Here is a 21834-nt window from a genome sequence, read left to right as displayed (position 1 = left end):
AGGTATTATTTTCCCTATACAACTACAGACAACTCACATGCAGGTAAACAGACTTGAGCTGAAGGAACTTTCTGCCTTTTCTGTGCTGGTGGGGAGGATGGGATAGGAGGCTGCTTTCTGCTTGTGCTTATCGAGACATTTACAACACAAAAGACGCTGACAGAGAGGTGCGAAGGGATTTAAGGAGGGCCGGGATTTAAAGGTTTTTGTAGGCTTTGGTAATTCTAGTGTTAAAACACTGACAAACTACTATAACAACATTCTTAACACTAGAATTACCAGAGCCTACGAAACAACTCGTAGATCCGTCCCACCTCAAATCGCTTCTTAAAACCGTTCTCACCTCTCCGCCAGTCTCCTTTGTCCTGTAAATGTGCCAATAAAAAAAACTGCAAGCAGCCGGCTATTCCATCCCCCCACCGACTCAGAACGTGCACGAACTTCTCCCAGTTCATGCCTCGATTATCTGGGAGTGAAGTGGAGTTTTAGAGTGGAAATAATAGATTGTTATTTGGAACACACGCATTTCACATGTGTTCCATTTCTACAGTAATCTGTGTAAACACAATGTTAAAACAGAAACTTTTTCATATTTTAGTAATAAATGTTACAAAATATAGACATAAACTATACAATGTGTGAAACCTGACAGCCAAAGAGAAAATAAACACTTTCATAAAAGGTCCAAGACTTTTGCAACAGCTTCCGTGGCAAGATTTCATCACTTAGAGCGCAGCAGACTTGTTGTACTTCAAGAGATCCGAGTTCGATTCCCTGCTGGAGAAAAAATTGATTTATTTTTAACCTTCGCCGTTCTGCCTGCCTGAACTCCCTGTCTATCTATATAGTAATAACAGTAATTTTATTATTATATAGGAGCTTCCCTGTCTGCCTATCATATAGTGCCTTTCCTTCCTACCTATCTATTTATCTATCCCCTTAGCTGTTTTTTATATATCTATTATACAGTGCCTTCCCTGTTTATTTATATATCTAGTGCCTTATCTGCCTGTCCGTCTGTCTGATTGCATATAGCGCTGAACTTACTGCTCTGTACTATTCTGTCCTCTGCATGTCCTGGAGTACAAAAGAGACACCACTATACAGCAACAAGTGTGAACTGGCAAGATCGGGGGAAAAAACATGCGGTCACTGATTACAAACCGCAAGATGAATGAAAGAGACAATATACTGTATGTAAAAACATCACCGCACTAATGCAATATTATTTGAAAACGAACAGCGTCAGCGTGTATTCAAACCCGATCTGACTCGGTTCGTTTTCAAATAATATTGCATGTACTGAACTATTTTAGAATAAGAACATACATTTGACAGTCAGTCTGTAAGAGCCAGTGTAAATGCATGATAATTGTAAAGGTTAGCTTTTTTTTTTTAATTCAGTTCCATTCTCTCAGTCGCATTCACGACCCCCCCCCATCTGATACTGCTGTTTTCACATAAAGACGCGCTATAGCTTGAATGTAATTTATTTGGAGACGCGCTATACTCGAATGTTATTTATATAGGGAAGAAAGTACAATGTCAGGTGCTCATTCAGTGTAATAGGAACTATAGCACAGAGAGCTGTGTACACTGCAACAAGTACACATGTCGTGAATGTAGGAAGGGTGTGTGGGAATTGTTAATATTTGAATGTGATGGTTTTATACCTGTATAGCCCGGATCGGAAATCAGCAGTTCTTAGCATTGCACCACACAAGCTGTCGTATCAAACGCCTACTGTAACTTGCTTTATTTTTTCTTTACTTATACTCTAGAATAAAAGTGTGCTTATTTTGTTATACTTGTACACCAACATATGTTCCTGTGTTTGAGCGACACGGGCATGCTCAAAAAAATAGACGTGTAATGCCACGAAAACTGCATGCAGGCACTTCAGTTCGCAAGCATTGTTTTCGAGAATGCAGTCACAAGTACGCTGCAGAGCTGTAGCGCATCTTTATGTGAAAACTGCATTCTCAGATGGGGGGGTTTCGGGTAGGGAAGGATCCAGAACACGACTAAGAGAATGAAAAGTGAATAAAAAAAAAAAACTAACCTTTACAAGTATCATAAATTACACCGGCTGTTACACACTGAAATCAAATGTATGTTTTTATTCTAAAATAGTAAGAATAAGAGCAGTTTACTTCTCAAAACTGAAACGTGCGGGATCAAACTCATGACCTTTTGAATACTAGTCAGCGGTTGATACCACTACGCTACCGTGGAAGCTGTACTACTTATGTGTCAATGTGGCATGCTAAGACGGCTTTTTTCTGCAGTTATATTTTTGAATAAAAGCATACTTGTTTTGTTATATTTATACCTTTTGTGAAAGTGTTTGATATTTGGACTTCAGGCTTCATAAATGATATAGTTTATGCTTACATTTTGTCATTTACTACTACAATATGAAAAACGTTTCTGTTTTAAAAATGTGTTTACACGGATTACTGTAGAAATGGAACAGACGTGCAATGCGTGTACAGTATTGCAAATAATGATCTATTATTTCTACTCTAAAACTCCACTTCACTCCCAGAAAATCAATCAAGGCATGAGCTGGGAGAAGTTTGTGCACGTTCTAAGTCGTTGGGGGGATGGAATAGCCGGCTACTTGCAGCTTTTCTTTTATCAGCACATTTAGATTAACAAAAGACGCTGGCGGAGAGGTGAGAACGGTTTTAAGAAGCGATTTAAGGTGGGACGGACCTATGAGTTTTTTCATAGGCTCTGGTAATTCTAATGTTAAACCTACTTGATTCAATCTTGCATTAAACAGCATTGTTGAGTAAGGTATGACTCATATACTGCACAAAACCAATGCTTCTATTGTCCAATTTAGAACGGCAAATCAGTCTAACTCGCTCATTTTGGGAAGTGGGAAAAAACACAAAGTTACCAGAGAATAAAAGCAAACAACTACAAAATTTGGCAATCTATGAATTCAAGCAACAAATTATACACTTGACTTTTAAAATAAAGTCACCTAATACTGTTATGATTTGCATAATTACCTCTGGTAGGCAGAATTCAGGTAAGGAGTCAATGAAAACTCGACCAGCACAATCTTTAAACCCCTGAAATTAAAAAGAAACTGATAGTTAGTGAAGGACTCCAATGACTCTCAATAACAAATAAACAAAGTATGGCATTAAATACTTAACTGAGCTTATGACTAATAAAGGAGAGGGATTAAAAAAAACTCCATTCAATAGCATTTCAGGAGAAAACACATTTTTAAATTGATTGATGGCTAGTAATTAAGAAAAATAAATAAATTGATTGCTATTTTAAGTTGCCATAACATTCCAACACAGCTGTGCTCTTCAAGAACAAATATGGATTTGCTAAATATTACAGTGTTAAGATCATTAATGTAAAAGGTCTTACTGGTTATTAGTGATAAGAAAATTTACTTTCTTACACTCTGTGAATGTAGCTGAATAGTGACGGTATGCACCTTCAGATAATCTCATTGTACATGTGTATAGTGACTAATAAAGGCATTCATTCTATTCTAAAATTTTATTCAGTCAGTTGACCAAGGTTTTGGGGAAAAAAAAAAGCAAAAGTCGATTAAACTGCAAAGATACCACTTTTGGTACTTTCATGTCTTTAGAGCATCTTGCTGTAGCTTTCAAGAAGTAATGTAATCTTTCTTATTGACCATTTGACATTAAGGACTGGCTGGCTGTAAACTTCCTTCACGGGAACGATTCAAAAACCGAGGTCATTGTTTTTAGTCCCGGCTGCAAACAGGCTCCACCCCTTGGCCTCGTTTCTCTTCCCATTCCAGTAACTTCGTCTGTCTCCAATCTTGGAATCAAAATGGATACGTTCCTGAAAATGGATGCTCAAGTCAACAGCACAGTAAAATCCTGCTTTTTCCATCTAAGGCGAATCGCCAAATTCAAGCCTATTCTGTCTAACCACCTCCTGGAATCAGTAATCCATGCATTCATTACGTCCCGGCTTGACTACTGTAATTCCTACCTTTTTGGTATCAGTAAAGCCACTCTTTCTGGACTCCAACTGGCTCAAAATGCGGCTGCAAGGCTTCTAACTGGAAGTAGCAGAATCCAACACATTTTACCGATTTTAAAAACCCTACACTGGCTGCCAGTTAAATTCAGAATCGATTTTAAAATTCTACTCCTAACCTATAAGGCATTAAATGGTCTAGCCCCCGCCTATTTGAGTGTCTTGCTCCATTGTCACAATCCCCCTCGTGTTCTTAGATCCGCAGATCAGCTGCTCCTAACCGTTCCCAAGGCACGTTTTAAAGCTCGTGGTGAAAGGGCTTTCTCCGTCTGTGCACCCAGGATCTGGAACTCCCTGCCCTTAGTGGTTAGGCAAGCCGCTTCAGTCGCCACATTCAAATCTCGCCTAAAAACGCACTTCTTCACATTGGCTTTTAATTCTTAACCCGTTTCATTTTCCACTTGCCTTTTGCTATTTTCTCTATTTTATTTGGTCCCCTGACCTGTTTTTAGTATCTCTGTTTTAATTCTCTCTTAATGTTTGTTTTTAATATTTTGCTTTTAGTCCTGCTTGTTGTAACTGTACAGCGCTTCGGTCAGTTGTAATGCTGTGTTTTTAAGCGCTCAACAAATAAATATGGTATGGTATGGAATTTAAAGACCCCCAAAATATAATGTGTCCATTTTGGTGGATTTCACATTCTTACTAGTTATAAAAATACCTAAATTATGACATGTCCCTAATTGTAGGGGATTTAAATTTTCATGTAGATATTCAGTGTGACCCTAAAACAAAAGAAGTTAACTAATTGCACTCCTTTGATCTTAGTCAGCATATCAGACAGCCTACACTTATAAGGAGGACACACACTGGACTTATTTATTTCATAAAGATTAAAAGTTCATGTAAGGCAGGATATGGATATCAGTTTATCTTGCCATTTCTAAATTGTTTAATGTAGAAATACCGGTGACTAGAACTGAAGAGCAGAATACTGTTAAACGTTACTTTGATGCATTCATGCCCAGATTTGTTAAAATTCTCATTAATCAATCTGAATTTAGTGCTTATCCTAGCACAGCCAGAAATCCAACTAGCAAGGTGTAAATTCCTGCGAGTTTCATTTTCAACTATTGGTAGTCTTTTAAAACCAATTCAGCCAATGAAATTCCTCCTGAATACTTCGAGTGAAACTTGTAAAGGCTTTTGCCACTTAGAAGTAGCAGGAAAACGTCCCACCAAAATTAATCCTTTTGAACCCCATCATGCTCTTTTCTGAGAATTACTTCACAGAAATTAGTTTATTAGAAATCCATAGAATTAACTCTCGATTAATCTTTCGCTTGTGTCCTTGACCCAGTCCAAACAGGGCTTTTCAAAAAGTCTCCGAATTTTTGATTTGATATACAGTGGAACCTCGGGTCACGACCATAATTCGCTCCAAAACTCTGGTCGTAACCCTGACTTTGGTCGTGACCTGAAGTAATTCCCCCCATATGATTGTATGTAAATACAATTAATCCATTCCAGACCATATGAACTGTATGTAAATATATTTTTTTTAAAGATTTTTAAGCATAAAAACTATACAATAGAATGCACAGTGTAATAGTAAACTAAATGTAAAAACATTGAATAACACTGAGAAAACCTTGAACAGGAAAAACTAACCAAACGCGCGAGCCACTGCAAAACTCCGGCTGTGATCTAGTTAGCCTTCCAATTTATATCGACTAAAGAAGGGATTTAAAAAAAAAAAAAAAAACACTGTTTGGGGAGGGTATGGGCTGGATGTGGAATTGGAAGAGGAATTTTTTCTCACAATGTCACAATCGAAGTGCGTTTGTCTTATCTGTCAATCTATCATTGCTATTCCGAAGAAGGAAAATGTGGAAAGGCATTTTCAAACTCTTCATAAAAACTACGAAACTGACGTCCTTCCAAAAAGCGATCTGAGAAAGAGAAAGGAGAGGGAAGTAAAATCGCAGTTAATCAGACAGCCGTCATTTTTCACTCGGCTGACTGAAACGAAATAGAGCACAAAGAGTTCACAGCAAATGCACAGGGAGAGACTGAACACGTGTGGAAATCATCGGCACGTGCAAACCGGAAGGGAAACTGGCTTGTTCGTCACCCGAGTGTGTGGTCGTGAACAGATGCAAAAGTTTGGCGAACTTTTAGGTCGTAATCCGATTTTTACGTGTTCTGGGATGTTCATGACCATAGGTTCCACTGTACTTTGTTAATACCCAAGGGAAATGTCTTTTTCGCATGATCTTTGGAATTAGATCATAGGGTCCACCATTGTACAGCAACCTTCGAGTCATTTTCAGGTTAAGGGTGTTACTGAAGGGCTCAATGAAGTAAGGTCTCGTCTAGCAGTAACAGAATTTGAAACAGCAACCTTCAATATACCAGAGCAGATCCTTACCCCCAGAGCCATCACACCATCTTATATATTAATTGATAATGTACTTTGCATAGTGAACTTTTTTTTTTTTTTTAGAAAACAAGTCTTTCCAGATTGTCTTAAGACTACAGTAGTTTAACCACTGACTAATCTGATTTTGACAACTTTAGCGCTATTTCTAATCTGCTTTTTTAAATAAAATTCTATAAAAAGCATTTTGTCAGGAGTTAAAGGATCATTTAAACATACTGAAACTTACCAAGAATAGATGTAAGGTTTTAGAACAAAGTACAGTACAGAAACTGCACTGGTTAAAGTAGTAAATTGAGGGTATTGCAAACAGAGTGGATCATTTGACACCATAGACAACAGTATTCTAATAGGATTACCTTACCCAATGGGCGGCTCTCTGGGACAGTGTTTGAAATTGGTTTCAGTCTTGTTTAACAAGTAAAAAATTCTTTGTTAGTTGTCATGATTGTAGTGGTCCATGATATTGTATATGGCATATCAAAAGGATCTATCGTAGGCCTACTATTATTGTGGAGGCGCGGAGGCTAAGGCTCTGTGCTGGTATCTGCAAGGCTGTTGGTTCAAATCCTGTTACTGTTAGAAGGGATTATACTCTGTTGAGCCCTTAATTTGAAAATTCTCCTGGGAGCCGTACAATGGCTCACCCTGCGCTCCGACATCCAAAAGTCAGTGATAAGACAATTCCCCCTAGGGATTAATACATTATACAAAATACCAAAAAAAAATTTTCAATCTACATGAGCCCTTTGGTCCAAGATTATCTCAAAACACAAAGTGGACTACCACAGCTATGCAGACGGCACTCCGCTTTATTCATCTATAGCACCCAATGACACGGATGCTCTTGGGTTGTTCATCCAATGTGTGCCTTGTATTTCTGTAGAAAACGTTTTCAACACACTTCACTCAGTAAAGCAAGTGGGCTGTTTTTAGAATTTTCAAAGCAGAATGCAATACCAAATTGGGCGTGTGTCTAAAGCACCTGACATGAAGTAGCTCCACAAGCTGTACTGCACTAATCAATTACAAAAACGAATAAATTAATATTGTTGCCATTATTATTTTATTTGCCTAATGTCTCCAGTTACACAAAAACTGACCTGGTAAAACACATACAAAGAAATATGACAAGACAAAGTACAATGTAAAGAGAATAGACAACAAACCCAAAACAACCGCTAACATAAATCGAAAAGATGGCCTTTGCAAATTACAGCACATGCCACTTAAAAAAAATGGGAAACAGCAGCAAGAAATGACATATTTAAACTTCTAACTTGAGGGAAACAATTACTATGCAACAGGGCTTGAAATATGGCAGGCGACTGCGGGTATCCCGCACAAACTAATTCCTGCAAATTCTAATTTTTAATGTGCAAATTTCCCAAGCATACTTTATTTATTTGTTCAAAGTCTTTTTTGATTGTGGCAAAAACATCTTTTTAAAATGGCTTTAATTGTGACTAATTTCTTAATTATGAATTATTATATTGTTTGAACATGTTGTTAGTCTCATGTGCATATGATGTTAGCTACCTGTTAAAGCTGCTCTTGATTGGAGCAAGGAACTGCAGAATTCAGCTATTCAGTGGAGCCATGCAACTGTGCAACAGAAGTCAAATACAGTGCTTGGTGTCTTTTGTCATATTTAAACTGAGCTTTAGAAGAAACTACATTTTGTTAAATGGAAAGCTAAAAACAGGTTGAAGTATATTCTTGTGCAAAAATAAAAAAAACTCCAGAAATTGACTTGGATTGTTTAGTGAATTTGTATTCAGTTTCGCTATGTTTTACTTGACAAACCAACTGTTTACACTTTGTGGCTTCAAACACATCATCGTTATTTAAGTTTATGGTGGGCTCACTGCCTTTAAACCTTAATCTGAACTGTAAATTCAATGACACATGCAAACAGACGACGACAGAATGCTCAGGATTGGGGGTGTGAAGGATGCTGCAACCACCCCTTTTGGTTCGTATAATAATTGAGTATTATTAGTATGGCTGGACCTATGTGCAAGCTAACCTGGACTACAGCCCATGGCTCTGCCAGCTACAGCAAAATGCCTTAACGTTTATGAAATGTATATATTTATATTTTTCACAGAAATATTCCTGCCTCAAGGCTAGCTGATGGTGTCATCTTTAACCTCATTATGGTCATATTTGTGTTAGCTCGTATATAGCTAGTGGCATGGACATCGCCTTCCCCAAGTTTACCTTCTACAGTAAATTGTGGCAGCAGGACAAGCAAAACGTGGGCTGTCAGTATGTGAAGCGCATAAAGAAGAAAGCCAAATGTCACGTTATTGACAGTTCTTTGAAAATAGCCAATGACATTATACACTTGATTCCAGTTCTAGAGATGAAGTACATGAAGATGATGACTTTGCTCAAATGATAAACTCTGATGGCACTTCTAAATATACAGAGTCGCTGGTGAGAAAGTGATCCATGGATCCTGTGTGATAACCCTACCAAGGATTTTACTCGGCACTGACAGCAGCGTTATTCCCTCATAGTTGTCGCATCTGCAAAGCTGCCAAGATCACTTGCAATGCCAGGAGGACAGCCTTACAACCAGTCTGGAGTAGTTCGCCCTGGGTACAATAGATATCTAAGTCCAGTATGAATATCAAAGCACTTTTTAAACTGTGGGTTTTTAACCCCCATTTACCCAACAATGTCTCTTAAACAGTGTTAATAATAATAATTCTTCATATTTACATAGAGCTTTTCTCACCTGGAATGGAAATGGTGGGGATTTCTGGTTGCTTGGGTTATGGTAAGGGAAAACAATTTGGCAGACAAAGAGAATTAAATGTAGGACTGGCTGGGTAAGATGGATAAAGAAAGATGTTTAAGACTCTGCATTTTATGCTGGAAAAGTACTGCACAATGATTTAACATTGGGACTGTTAGATCAAACATTACTTTTCAAATATAATTCACATTTCTTTTAAAAAAAAAGGTCTTATTTGAAGGGAAGAGCTGACAGTTGTTGGTCAGAGGTTTGTTTTATTAACTAATTTTGACATTGCATTACTTCAGACATGTAATGCACAACTGCATTATTTACTAAACTGTTTTCACGCTTCACTTCCACAAACATTTTCAGAATTTAAAATAGTTAGCTTATCTTCTTCATTACCAAAACATACAGCCAGACCCCTTCACAAGGTAGAGGGCTATTTTACTCTCATAGTACTCTGAACTTTGACTGACAAGTCAGTGAAATTTTTTCTTAATGCTTCTGTGCCTTAAAAGTACCATTTTGAACCTGAATCAGTCTCATTCACTTTAAAAGCTGGATTCCCATATTGTTTAATGCCAAGATCTTCTCATAATGTAAATGGAAATAACTCATAAGCTCCGATTTTCCTTTTTTATTACAATTCTTTAAACCACTAGAATTACCAGAGCCTACGAAGAAACTTGTACATCTGGCCCACCTTAAATCCCATCACACCTCTCCGTCAGCGTCTTTTGTCCTGTAAATGTGCCGATAAAGACAAGCAGCCTGGTATCCCATCACCCCACTGCCGCAGAATGTGCACAATGTTCTCCCAGCTCATGTCTTGATTGATTATCTGGGAGTGAAGTGCTGCAGTTTTAGAGTGAAAATAATAGATATAATATTAGCCGTTTTCAGTAGTTAGCTGCTCTTACTGTTAATATTATACAGTACACATATACATTTGGTTTGCGTCTGTAACAGACAGTGTACATTTATAGGACTTTTAAAAGTTACCTTTTTTTCCACTTTTTATTCCCTCAGTCACGATAACGATACATGCTACCGCCCTAGGGATCGGACGCTGTTAGTTTTTATTTGAAACTGGGAGTAACTGTAGATGTGAGTGGTATTTTGAGGCAATGGACCAGGACATTCTCTGATCGGGAGGGGTAAAAGCCGACACACAAACGCTGGTGAATCTGCCTTCTTCGTATCTCACCGTCACTTCATTTTTTTAATTCAGTTTTATGGAGTGTTCCTGCTCACGCTGAATTAGTATGCACCTTATGGTCTATGATCTCAAAAAAAAACAAAGACATAGGTATATATGATACTTGGAATTATTCATTTTATGACCTGTACAGTACATTTCTGAAAACTTTGTGGCACAGATGCAACATTATTCACATTTATTTGCATAACATCTTGCGGTTGTAATCAGTGACCATCCTTCCTACATTTACGAAGTGTGTAACTGTTGCAATGTGCACACTTCTCTCTATGCTGTGGTTTCTATTTCACACCTGAAAGAAATAGACAATATATGTGACATTTGGAAGAAATCATTTTATGACCTGAATAGTACCAATCAGAAAACATCATCGCACTAATGCAATATTATTGGAAAACGAACAGCATCAGATCGGGTGTGAATTTATACTGGCACTGTTAGTTACAGTCAGATCAAGAGGGGCGGGGGGTTAGAGCATGATCATGATTGAGAGAATAAAACTGAAAAAATGCTGACTTTTACAAGTAAAATATATTTACACTCAATGTTCCATATATTTGTCTCTTTCTTTTTTTCTCTGTGCTGCGTTGACATCATGCACCAGAAGGCGTGAGCTTATTCAGTGTGAGCAGGAACACACAGGTGTGTGCTATAACAAGCTTGACCTAGCACCGATCAACTAACATTTACTGTGCAAACCATGCACGGGGGCCACTGAGAAAAGAAGACTCTTCATGGCTCAAGTTGCAGAGGAATTTCGTCGGCGGATCTTACAAGAAAAGGCGATGGAAAAAGAAAAGGAGGATACAACATCGACAAGCTTCTGTTCCAAGACAGCCGCTTTCCCGAGTAGAGCAAACTCAGTCAGTGTCAGGTGCCCCTTCAATGTAATAGGAACCAAAGCATAGAGAGAAGTGTGCGCATTGCAGCAGGTACACATGTCGTAAATGTAGGAAGGACGGTCCTTGCGTGTGTGTGAACTGTTAACATTTGAATTTGAGGATTGCATATAGCGCTAAACTGACCTCTCTGTACTATTCTTTCCTCTGCATGTCATGGACTACTACGGTCACCAATTACAACCATAAGATGTTATGCTAATGAATATGAATAATGTTCCACACGGTTTTCCGAAATGTACTATACAGGTCATAAAATTAATAATTCCAAATATTATATACAGTGATACCTTCTTTCAGTGACCGAGCTCGTAAGTCAAAATGCTTGTATCTCAAATCAATTTTCCCCATTGAAATTAATTGAAATGAGATTAATTCGTGCCAGCCCCCAAAAAACCACCCCAATTTTTTTCTTAAATGTTTTCAACATAAGAAAAATTTATAATGAACAAATATTGTATATAAACGAAATAAAACCTAATACATAAAAGAGAATCTAAAGAAATAAACAGATGTTGGCGAAGCCGATTAGCTTATTGTAATGTTGTTCACTTTTGCTTAACTCAAATTTTCTTCTTCACTAGTTTTTTTCTTTTTTGGCAAGCTTTCATCACTTTCATTCTCAAGGCGTTTCAATAGAAACCTGTCCAAGAAACTTTTAGTCCTGCCCTTTACAATGTTTCTGAAATGAGTTGTCATTAAATAGCGCCGCTGCACGATCGGTTGCAACTGGTGTTTCTTTTCAATAAAGTCAAGTGTTAAACAAGTGTCATTAAATAGCGAGGCTGCACGATCAGATGGAACTAGTGTTTCTTTTCAATAAAGTCAAGTGTTAGGCAAGTGTCATTAAATAGCGCCACTGTATGATCAGTTGCAACTTTTTCAGGGTGTTTCTTTTCTTTAAAGTTCAAAACTTTTTCCCACATTGTGAACACTTCCTTTCTCTCACTTTAAGAGATAACCTCCTCCACGATACCAAACTCCTGCAGAACCTCCGTATGTCGTCACGTCTGTAGTTCCATCAACTCCTCCATCGTCAGTTCCTCGAATGCTGTTTGATGGCTTGTATTTCGAATTTTGGCGCGTAACTCAAGGCAAAAAAAAACTTTAACGTTGGGGCACTCGTATTTCAAGGTACCTATGTCTCTGGTTAATTCAGTGTGAGCAGGAACACTCAAAAAACTGAATAAAAAAAAAAAAATCAAGTGACACTAAAATACAAAGAAGGCAGATTCACCAGCGTGTGTGCGTCAGCTTTTATCCCTACCGATCAGAGAATGTCAAGTTCCATTGCCTCAAAACACCACTCACATCTACAGTTACCCCCAGTTAAAAATAAAAACTAATAGCGTCAGATCCCTAGGGCAGTAGTATGTATGTATCGTGACTGAAAGAATAAAAGTGAAAAAAAAAAAAAAAGGTAACTTTTACAAGTCCTATAAATGTTGGGCCCATGCTTCACCACATCTGCCAGGGGGACAAAGGGGGGGGGAAGCCCAGTATTTCCCCCTGGACGCTAGATGGCAGCCTCCCTGCGTTGCAGCTGTGACTTGGACTCCCCCAAGGCTTCATGGGGGTTGGAGTTCTATGCAGCTGTGGGGTTCCGCAGGTGCCGCCAGGGGGTGCTGCAACAGGAGCGGCTGGCCCCTTTTGGGCACTGGTTTCACCTTACCCGGAATTTCAGCCGGATGTTGGCAATCAACCAATTGGAGCAGTTCCGGGTGCCTGATAAAAGGGAGCCAGCAACCACCACTCAGTGGCCAGAATCTGGAGGAAGACGACAAGGTTGCCTGGGAGGAGTGGTGATGCCAGAAGAAGGGTTGTGTGCTTTTGGGACTGTGTATTGCCTGTGGGGTTCACGGGGAGGACGTGCCCCACAGGTGAAGAAAAATAAAATTCCTTTGTGTTTTTACACGTGCCTCTGCATCAGTCTGTGCCAGGTCGGGCGCTATATAGCGTCCTTTTCACAATGTACACCGTCTGTTACAGACGCAAACCAAATGTATGTGTATACTGTATAATATTAACAGTAAGAGCAGCTCACTACTGAAAATGCCAAATATAGGAGGTAGTCGGGATCGAACAGGGGACACTTCATTACAATTCAGCAAATCTTACCGCTACGCCATGGAAGCTGTTGTATCGTCCTTGAACCTTTTGTGTGTTCCTTGTCTACAACAATCTGTTTAAATGTAGAATGACAGGCAAGAAATTCAAGGCAAGAAATGTTGAACACATAACTAAAACAAATGTTTTTCATGTTATAGTAATAACTGACAAAATGTTGACATGAAGTGTATATAATGTGTGAAGATTAAGTCCAAATATCAAATAAAAACTTTCACAAAAGGTATAACAAAACAAGTGCACTTTTATTCAAGAATATAACCAAAAAAGAAACTGTTTAATTTACATGTTACTGGCAATGTGCAAAAACTGAAGCCCTACTATCAATCAATACAAAGCAGACATGTCTGCTTCGCTGGTGTAGAGATAAGGACTGCTGCATCATAATCAAGAGGTTGTGGATTGAATCCCGGGACCTCTTCGTATTTAACGTTTTGAGATGCTATTATTAGTATTATATACTAAAGACATGCATTTGATTTGAGTCTAACAGCCAACGTAAACTTATGGTACTTGTAAAAGAGCGTTGAAGGGATAAAAGCAGACACACACAAATGCAGCTCAATCATTTCTTCTTGGTGTTTTGTTGAGCATACAGACAGTGCAGTATCTATACTGGATGCTACCTTTCCTTGCACATGGACATTCACATCAACATGTCATTTAAATGATTTTATTATTCAAGAATGCAAGAATAAAACAGAATAAAAAGAAATTATTCAAATGACATGCTGATATGAATGTGTGCGTGCAAGGAAAACTTTTAGAAGTACCATAAATTTACACAGGATGTTACAACTCACATTAAATGTATGTTTTTGTTATACGATAATAATAATAGCAGGTCACTACTTAAAAGAGCTAAATACAGAGTAGGTACAGGATTTGAACCTATTATCTCACCGCTGCTAAATGGTACCTTATTCCATTATGCCATCTACACAGATCTATGATAGAGCACTGTTACCACTCTGAAAACTGGTTGAAATTTAAACGAGAAAACACACACTTATTTTTTTATATTTTTGTTTCTTTTATTTCGTACTGAGTGATACAGTTGGGTTTCAGCAATATTGGATATTTGGGCTTTACACATCTTATACTTCACGTCAAAATTATGTTATTACTATAACATATGAAAATATTTTCTGTTTTAGCAGCATGTTCTGAATTTCTTGCCTTGCATTTCCTCTGTCATACTGTATTTACACAGATCATTGTACACACAGAACACACATGAAATATACAGTACAGGCCAAAAGTTTGGACACACCTCCTCATTCAATGTGTTTTCTTTATTTTCATGACCATTTACATTGGTAGATTCTCACTGAAGTCATCAAAACTATGAATGAACACATGTGGAGTTATGTACTTAACAAAAAAAGGTGAAATAACTGAAAATTTCAGGTGACTACCTGTTGAAGCTCATCGAGAGAATGCCAAGAGTGTGTAAAGCAGTGATCAGAGCAAAGGGTGGCTATTTTGAAGAAACTAGAATATAAAACATGTTTTCAGTTATTTCACCTTTTTTTTGTTAAGTACATAACTCCACATGTGTTCATTCATAGTTTTGATGACTTCAGTGAGAATCTACCAATGTAAATGGTCATGAAAATAAAGAAAACACATTGAATGAGGAGGTGTGTCCAAACTTTTGGCCTGTACTGAATGTATTTGAAATCACGATATTTCATCACCCATATAATTACTTACAAAGGCATTGCCACAAACACTTCAACACAGACTTTAAACTGTGAGGATTGCAGCAGGGTGATGTCTTAATCTGATTGAATGGTTGGGCGGGTGGGAGTTGTAGCAGGCCGAGTTCTACTAATACATATATTTTCTAAACAAAAGTGGGCTATTAGCGCATTGATAAGGAGCTATGAGCTTCCTGGCACGTCAGGAAAATTTAAAGAAAGTCAGGGACAATAAAAAAAAAACTCGGAAGGTTCAGGGATTCTAGTTGTTAAGTCTTTAGTTTCTTTTTAGAATTATGGACATATATAACATGGAAAATAAATGTCGTATGAAGGAAACCCTTTCATGAGAGTTGTCTCTCTTTTTTTTTTATTTCCCCTGTTAATTTCTTTACGATTGTAACCCAGTTCAGATGGCAACTAGCAAGTAAGCTGACACCTCTCACCATCAGTCATAGCTGCTGTGCTACCAAGTATGATGCAAGCAGGCACGCTCAGCGTTTATTTTTGTACTTTATCATTAAACATCTTCCTTTCAATGTTTTTGTGATCCAAGTGGTTTTCTAGGTCTCTCTCATTTCCCTTTTCAAAGCAAAAAGGAGCTGGAATCAGGGAGCAGACCATGGTACACGTCATCTTCGTCTCTAGGCCTTTTTCACATCTTCCCCATTTGCTCCTTTTGGCCAATCCCACTGCATGAATAGAATACAGACCCTCACTCAACCAATCACAACAGAGATACTGTCAAGATGGGTTGTTCTCAGCATGTTAACCAGGCTCTTCTCACATAATTCAAACATTTTGCTCTTCTTTTTACAATCTATTAAAATTAAGCTAAATTTTGTCACATCATGCTTCACACATACAATCACAGTCAAGGATGTCTTTCAATAAAAATATGTTCTGCCTGGAAAGTTGCATCTTGGGTCGAACTTTTTAACCAATTGCTTAAAACCTTCCTTTTCCACAATTTAAATTTGCATCATATACATGGCCAAAAAATACGTAACCACATCAGTCATTTCCATACACCATTTGTTCTTCCTATTAGATGATGTGCAAATAGTGAATGCTCCAGCGAATGCTCAGTTGAGTCTTTTGTTCACTTTTTGGCCACACATCACCAGCTACTAGTATCTCTTTGCAAGCCTTAATAGCCCAGTTGTACTGGACGTTGGCTTTTTGCTTCAAGTGGTGAAACAAGTTCACTGTGTTTCCATCTTTAGTGGTAACAGTTTTCTTGCATATCTTGCTAAGTATTGTGCTTTGTTGGAGGTCTAGCAACTTGTAGCCAAATCACTTTCATACTACTGAAGTGGCTCCCTTTTTAGGTCCTAAATCGATATTGGAGACTCACACACTGCTCTTGCTCTCAGACACGTTTGGGCTTCAGCCACTGTTGTGCTCGCTAGGGAACGTATATCTTTGATATTGTGAGATGGCACTTTATCACATAAAAATGTAGATCGGTGTTGTTGTGAACAATATGGTATGACACAGCCCTAAAGTATATTGTCAGCAGATTTGGCTCATAAGTATTTCAGGATTTTAATGGCTGCTTTTAAGGTTCGCTGACCTGAAGACAATTATTGCACCCATCCATCAGTTCTTGGTTTTTATACTTAAATCACGGTTGTCCAAGTACCACAAAGTTTTTTTTTTTTATATACACATTTTATTTGGCTATTGGCGTTTGTTCTTACTGTGGCCATTACCTAATAATAAAGCACACACAAAAAAAGCATAAACTCACACACAGTCTCCATAATAGTTAACTTAAGTCTAAATACATTTGAAAATTTAATTACTTTTAATTTGAATATTCGAACCTTAGCTTTTGAATAATCTCACAGCCCTAGTCCACAAAAGGGAAGCACACTGCTCTCTTTGATGCTTCGTATCCTTAGAAGAGATACTGCCAGGACACACAGTAATGGATAACACCAATTCAATTTCAATAAAAAAAACCTTAAGCAGAGCATTTTCTAAGCAGTGTAAGATCATGAAGCATACATTAAGCTCCCAAGTAAAGGTGTTAGAAATAATGATCAGAAACTTTCCGGGAAGCACTAAAAACAGTGGTGAGAATACACATCTTTCTTTTAAATCCTTCCGAGATGTTTCGTTGTGTGTTCCAGATTGTTTAGGTTACATCAGTTACCAACATACTTTTCCAAATGGCAGTCTCATAAAAGCTGGCAAAGAGCCCACAAGAGGAGCTTTATTTGGAAATCAGACAAAATTGTGCCAGTAGCGTATAATGAATGAAAGAGCACATATAAAACAACCCTCCAAGAAAACTGTATTGTTAGTCTCCCAAAAAAAATTAAAAAAACAAAAATAATTTGTAAAATAGATTATTTTCTTTAAAAGCAGAGAAAGGAAACAATTTACCAAATATGTGCACACTCTGCTGGATATAAAAGTTAAACCAAGATAAACGTTTTTGTAATTTTGTAGTTGTTGCTCCCACTGCATGTTACCTTTTCTAATATAGAGTTTCCATCTTTCATAATCCATGAAGGCAAGGTTGAAAGTCTTGAACTAAAGGAAAAAAAAGGATAAATAAGTTGATATTATTATGCAGACAACAAAGTTTAAATGATTATAACTCTAGCACTATTACAACAAATTGTATAATCATCACATACCACCATCTTCATCACCCTTAACACTAGAATCCCTGAAGCCTATGAAACTTCAGGCTTCACACATTATAAACTTCATGTCTACATTTTGTCAATTATTACTAAAACATGAAAAACGATTCTTTTTTAAGGATGTGTTTACATAGATCAGGGGTGCCCAATGCGTGGATCGCGATCAACCGGTAGATCGGAAAGGAAGTGCAAGTAGATCACGTTGCATTCAAAAATTTTTCTTTTTTTAATGTTAGTCTATCATATATCCTCCCTATGGCATTTGCCACCTGATTGACATACAGGGCGGCCAGTCATGAGATCTCTTTTCTTCTAACACACTGGTCATCCTGCACGCATGATCAAACGTGCGAGCTACTGCAAAACTCCGGCCATCTAAATGATCTAGTTAGCCTTCCAATTTATATCGACTAAAGAAGGGATTAAAAAAAAAAAAAGTGTTGTTTATGGGATGTATTTGGCATTGGAAGAGGATTTTTTTCTCACACAATGTCACAATCGAAGTGCGTTTGTCTGATCTGTCAATCTATCATTGCTCTTCCAAAGAAGGAAAATGTGGAAAGGCACTTTCGAACTGTTCATAAAAACTACGAAACTGACTGCCTTCCGAAAAGCGATGTGATAAAGAGAAAGGAGAGGGAAGTAAAATCACAGTTAAGACGCAATGGAAGGCGTGTGTTCAACTTGACAGCATACCCTAGACAGCAGATTGAACATTGTCTGTCAGACTTTATCTAATGGAAAAAAATTAACGATTCGAGTGTTGCCCAATAAAGCGGAGTAAGAGTAGTGTTTCTTCTTCACAAATGTACTCAAGTAAAAGTAAAAAGTATGGTGCAGTAAAACTACTCTGTACAATTTTGTTTTAAAGTTACTCAAGTAATTGTAACTCGTTACTACCCACCTCTGATACTGTATGTATGTAATATTATACTATGAAATATATATATATATATATATATATATATATATATATATATATACTGCTCACAAAAATTAAAGGAACACTTTAAAGAAACACATTAGATACATCAGATCTCAATATGAAGTTGGATATCTATACAAATAACGACAGGGCAATGTCTTAGGAACAAAAGGATGCCAAGTCTTTTAATGGAAATAAAAGTTTTCTGCCTACAGAGGGCTCAATTGTGTAGACACCCTAAAATCAGAGTGACATGAAGATGTGGCAGGCTAGTCCATTTTTCAAAAACTTAATTTCTGCTACTCAAAATGCTTTTCAGTATCTTGTGTGGACCCCGAGCTTGTATGCATGCTTGACAACGTCGGGGCATGCTCCTAATGAGACGACGGATGGTGTCTTGTGGCATTTCCTCCCAGATCTGTATGAGGGCATCCCTGAGCTGTTGTACAGTCTGAGGAGTAACCTGGCGGCGCCTAATGTCCCACAGATGTTCTATTGGGTTTAAGTCAGGGGATCGTGAAGGCCATTCAATTGTTTCAATTCCTTCATCCTCCAGGTACTGCCTGCATACTCTTGCCACATGAGGCCGGGCATTGTTGTGCATTAGGAGGAAACCAGGACCTACTGCACCAGCGTAGGGTCTGACAATGGGTTCAAGGATTTCATCTCGATACCTTATGGCAGTCAGAGCACCATTTCCTACGCAGTAGAGGTCTGTGCGTCCCTCCATGGATATGCCTCTCCAGACCATCACTGACCCACCACCAAACCTGTCATGTTGAACGACGTTGCAGGCTGCATATCGTTCTCCTTGTCTTCTCCAGACACTTTCACATCTATCACAGCTGCTCAGGTTGAACCTGCTCTCGTCTGTAAAAAGTACAGGGCGCCAGTGGCGGACTTGCCAATTCTGGTGTTCTTGAGCAAATGCCAGTCGAGCTCCACGGTGTTGGGCAGTGAGCACAGGACGTCAGGCCCTCAGGCCATCTTCATGAAGTCTGTTCCTGATTGTTTGGGTAGAGACATTCACACCAGTGGCCCTCTGGAGGTCATTCTGTAGGGCACGAGCAGTGCTCAGCCTGTTCCACCTTGCACAAAGGAGCAGGTATCGGTCCTGCTGATGGGTTGAGGACCTTCTACGGCCCTGTCCAGCTCTCCGAGAATAACAGCCAGTCTCCTGAAATCTCCTCCATGTTCTGGAGATTGTGCTGGGAGACACATTAAATCTTCTTGCTGCAGCACGTGTGGATGTGCCATCCTGGAGAAGTTGGACAACCTGTGCAACTTCTGTAGGGTTAAGGAATCGCCTCATACTGCCAGTAGAGATAATTACTCAAGCCAAAACTAGCACGAGTGGAAAACCAGCCAAAAAAGATCAAGAGGGAGAAACTTGAAATGACCTCCACATGTAAAACCAGTCCTGTTTCGAGGGTTTTCTAATTGTTGCCACTTTAGTGCACCTGTCGTTAAGTCCATGAACACCAATACAGCTGAAAGTGATTAACAATGACCTCAGCTGCTTAACCAATCAGAAAATTATCAGACAGGTTTAATTGATTTCATGCCAGGCCCAATAAAAAAAAGTGTTCCTTAAATTTTTGTGAGCAGTTACATATAGATTGTGGACGTGGCCCGGACACAGACAGGCAGACAGTTGTAATCCACCACCACACGTTTATTTACAATACTATATACAAGATTAAAGTGCACACAAACCCCAAAAGTCCCCAAAGTCCTGGCCAATAGCACATCTGCCTTCACTCTCATCTCCTGCTTTGTCCTGCTTCCACCCGACTCCAGCCTAGAATGAAGGGAGGCAGCCCCTTTTATTAGCACCCGGATGTGCTCCAGGTGGATTCCGGCAATCACCCGCCGACACGCCCCTGTGTGGCGGAAGTGCCAGCTGTACTCCCGGAAGCTCTCCAGGTGTCCCTGCTTCTCTTCCCACCAGCACTTCCTGGTGTGGCGGAAGTGCTGAGGTCCAGGGTTCCCAAGGCATTGGGGCGCCCCCTGGCGGTGACCACGGGCCCCTAAAGGGTTGGGCTTCCAAGCCCTCTACTCGTGGCCCCCAAAGCAACCAGGGTGGCGGCCCCCACGTGATCCAGGGCGGGGTAGATCCTCTTCCGGTCCTTCAGGGCTTCCCGGCCAGGTCATCATTCCCTAGCATACCTGACAAGATATATAATATACTAGCAAAATACCCACGCTTCGCAGCGGAGAAGTAGTGTGTTAAAGAAGGAAAGAAAAAGAAAAGGAAACATTTTAAAAATAACGTAACATGATTGTCAAAGTAATTGTTTTGTGTATTTGGCGGCAGCATCACGAAGTTGTTTTCGTCTAGCTGCATCAGAAAATGTACCACGGCGTCTGACACGCCTCCTTTTTACTGTTTTCTCACAGCTTGGATTGCTGCTGTCATAATCGGTTTGAGTCTACATACATACATACACACACACACATCTTCATATCTATATACATATCTACATCTACAAATTATTTATTTATATATATATATATATATAATATATACTGCTCAAAAGAATTAAAGGAACACTTTTTAATCAGAGTACAGCATAAAGTCAATGAAACTTATGGGATATTAATCTGGTCAGTTAAGTAGCAGAGGGGGTTATTAATCAGTTTCAGCTGCTGTGGTGTTAATGAAATTAACAACAGATGCACTAGAGGGGCAACAATGAGATGACCCCCAAAACAGGAATGGTTTAACAGGTGGAGGCCACTGACATTTTTACCTCCTCATCTTTTCTGACTGTTTCTTCACTAGTTTTGCATTTGGCTACAGTCAGTGTCACTACTGGTAGCATGAGGCGATACCTGGACCCTACAGAGGTTGCACAGGTAGTCCAACTTCTCCAGGATGGCACATCAATACGTGTCATTGCCAGAAGGTTTGCTGTGTCTCCCTGCACAGTCTCAAGGGCATGGAGGAGATTCTAGGAGACAAGCAGTTACTCTAGGAGAGCTGGACAGGGCCATAGAAGGTCCATAACCCATCAGCAGGACCAGTATCTGCTCCTTTGGGCAGGAGGAACAGGATGAGCACTGCCAGAGCCCTACAAAATGACCTCCAGCAGGCCACTGGTGTGAATGTCTCTAAC

General features: G+C 39.0%; 1 protein-coding gene across 1 annotated transcript in view; it reads right to left on the bottom strand.

The window, feature by feature from the left end:
* Positions 1-21834, bottom strand: part of ints9 (integrator complex subunit 9) — a 288812-nt gene that overhangs the window by 200227 nt on the left and 66751 nt on the right. The window contains exons 3-4 of the mRNA XM_039738053.1: positions 17614-17674; positions 3024-3086 (exon numbers count right to left, since the gene is read on the bottom strand). Coding sequence (XP_039593987.1) covers positions 3024-3086; positions 17614-17674 — 124 coding nt within the window. The remainder of the gene's footprint in view (positions 1-3023; positions 3087-17613; positions 17675-21834) is intronic.

Source organism: Polypterus senegalus, chromosome 16 (genome assembly GCF_016835505.1).
Source record: "Polypterus senegalus isolate Bchr_013 chromosome 16, ASM1683550v1, whole genome shotgun sequence".
Lineage (NCBI taxonomy): Eukaryota > Metazoa > Chordata > Cladistia > Polypteriformes > Polypteridae > Polypterus > Polypterus senegalus.
Note: the sequence above shows the minus strand (reverse complement) of the source record. Positions and strands in the feature narration are given on the sequence as shown.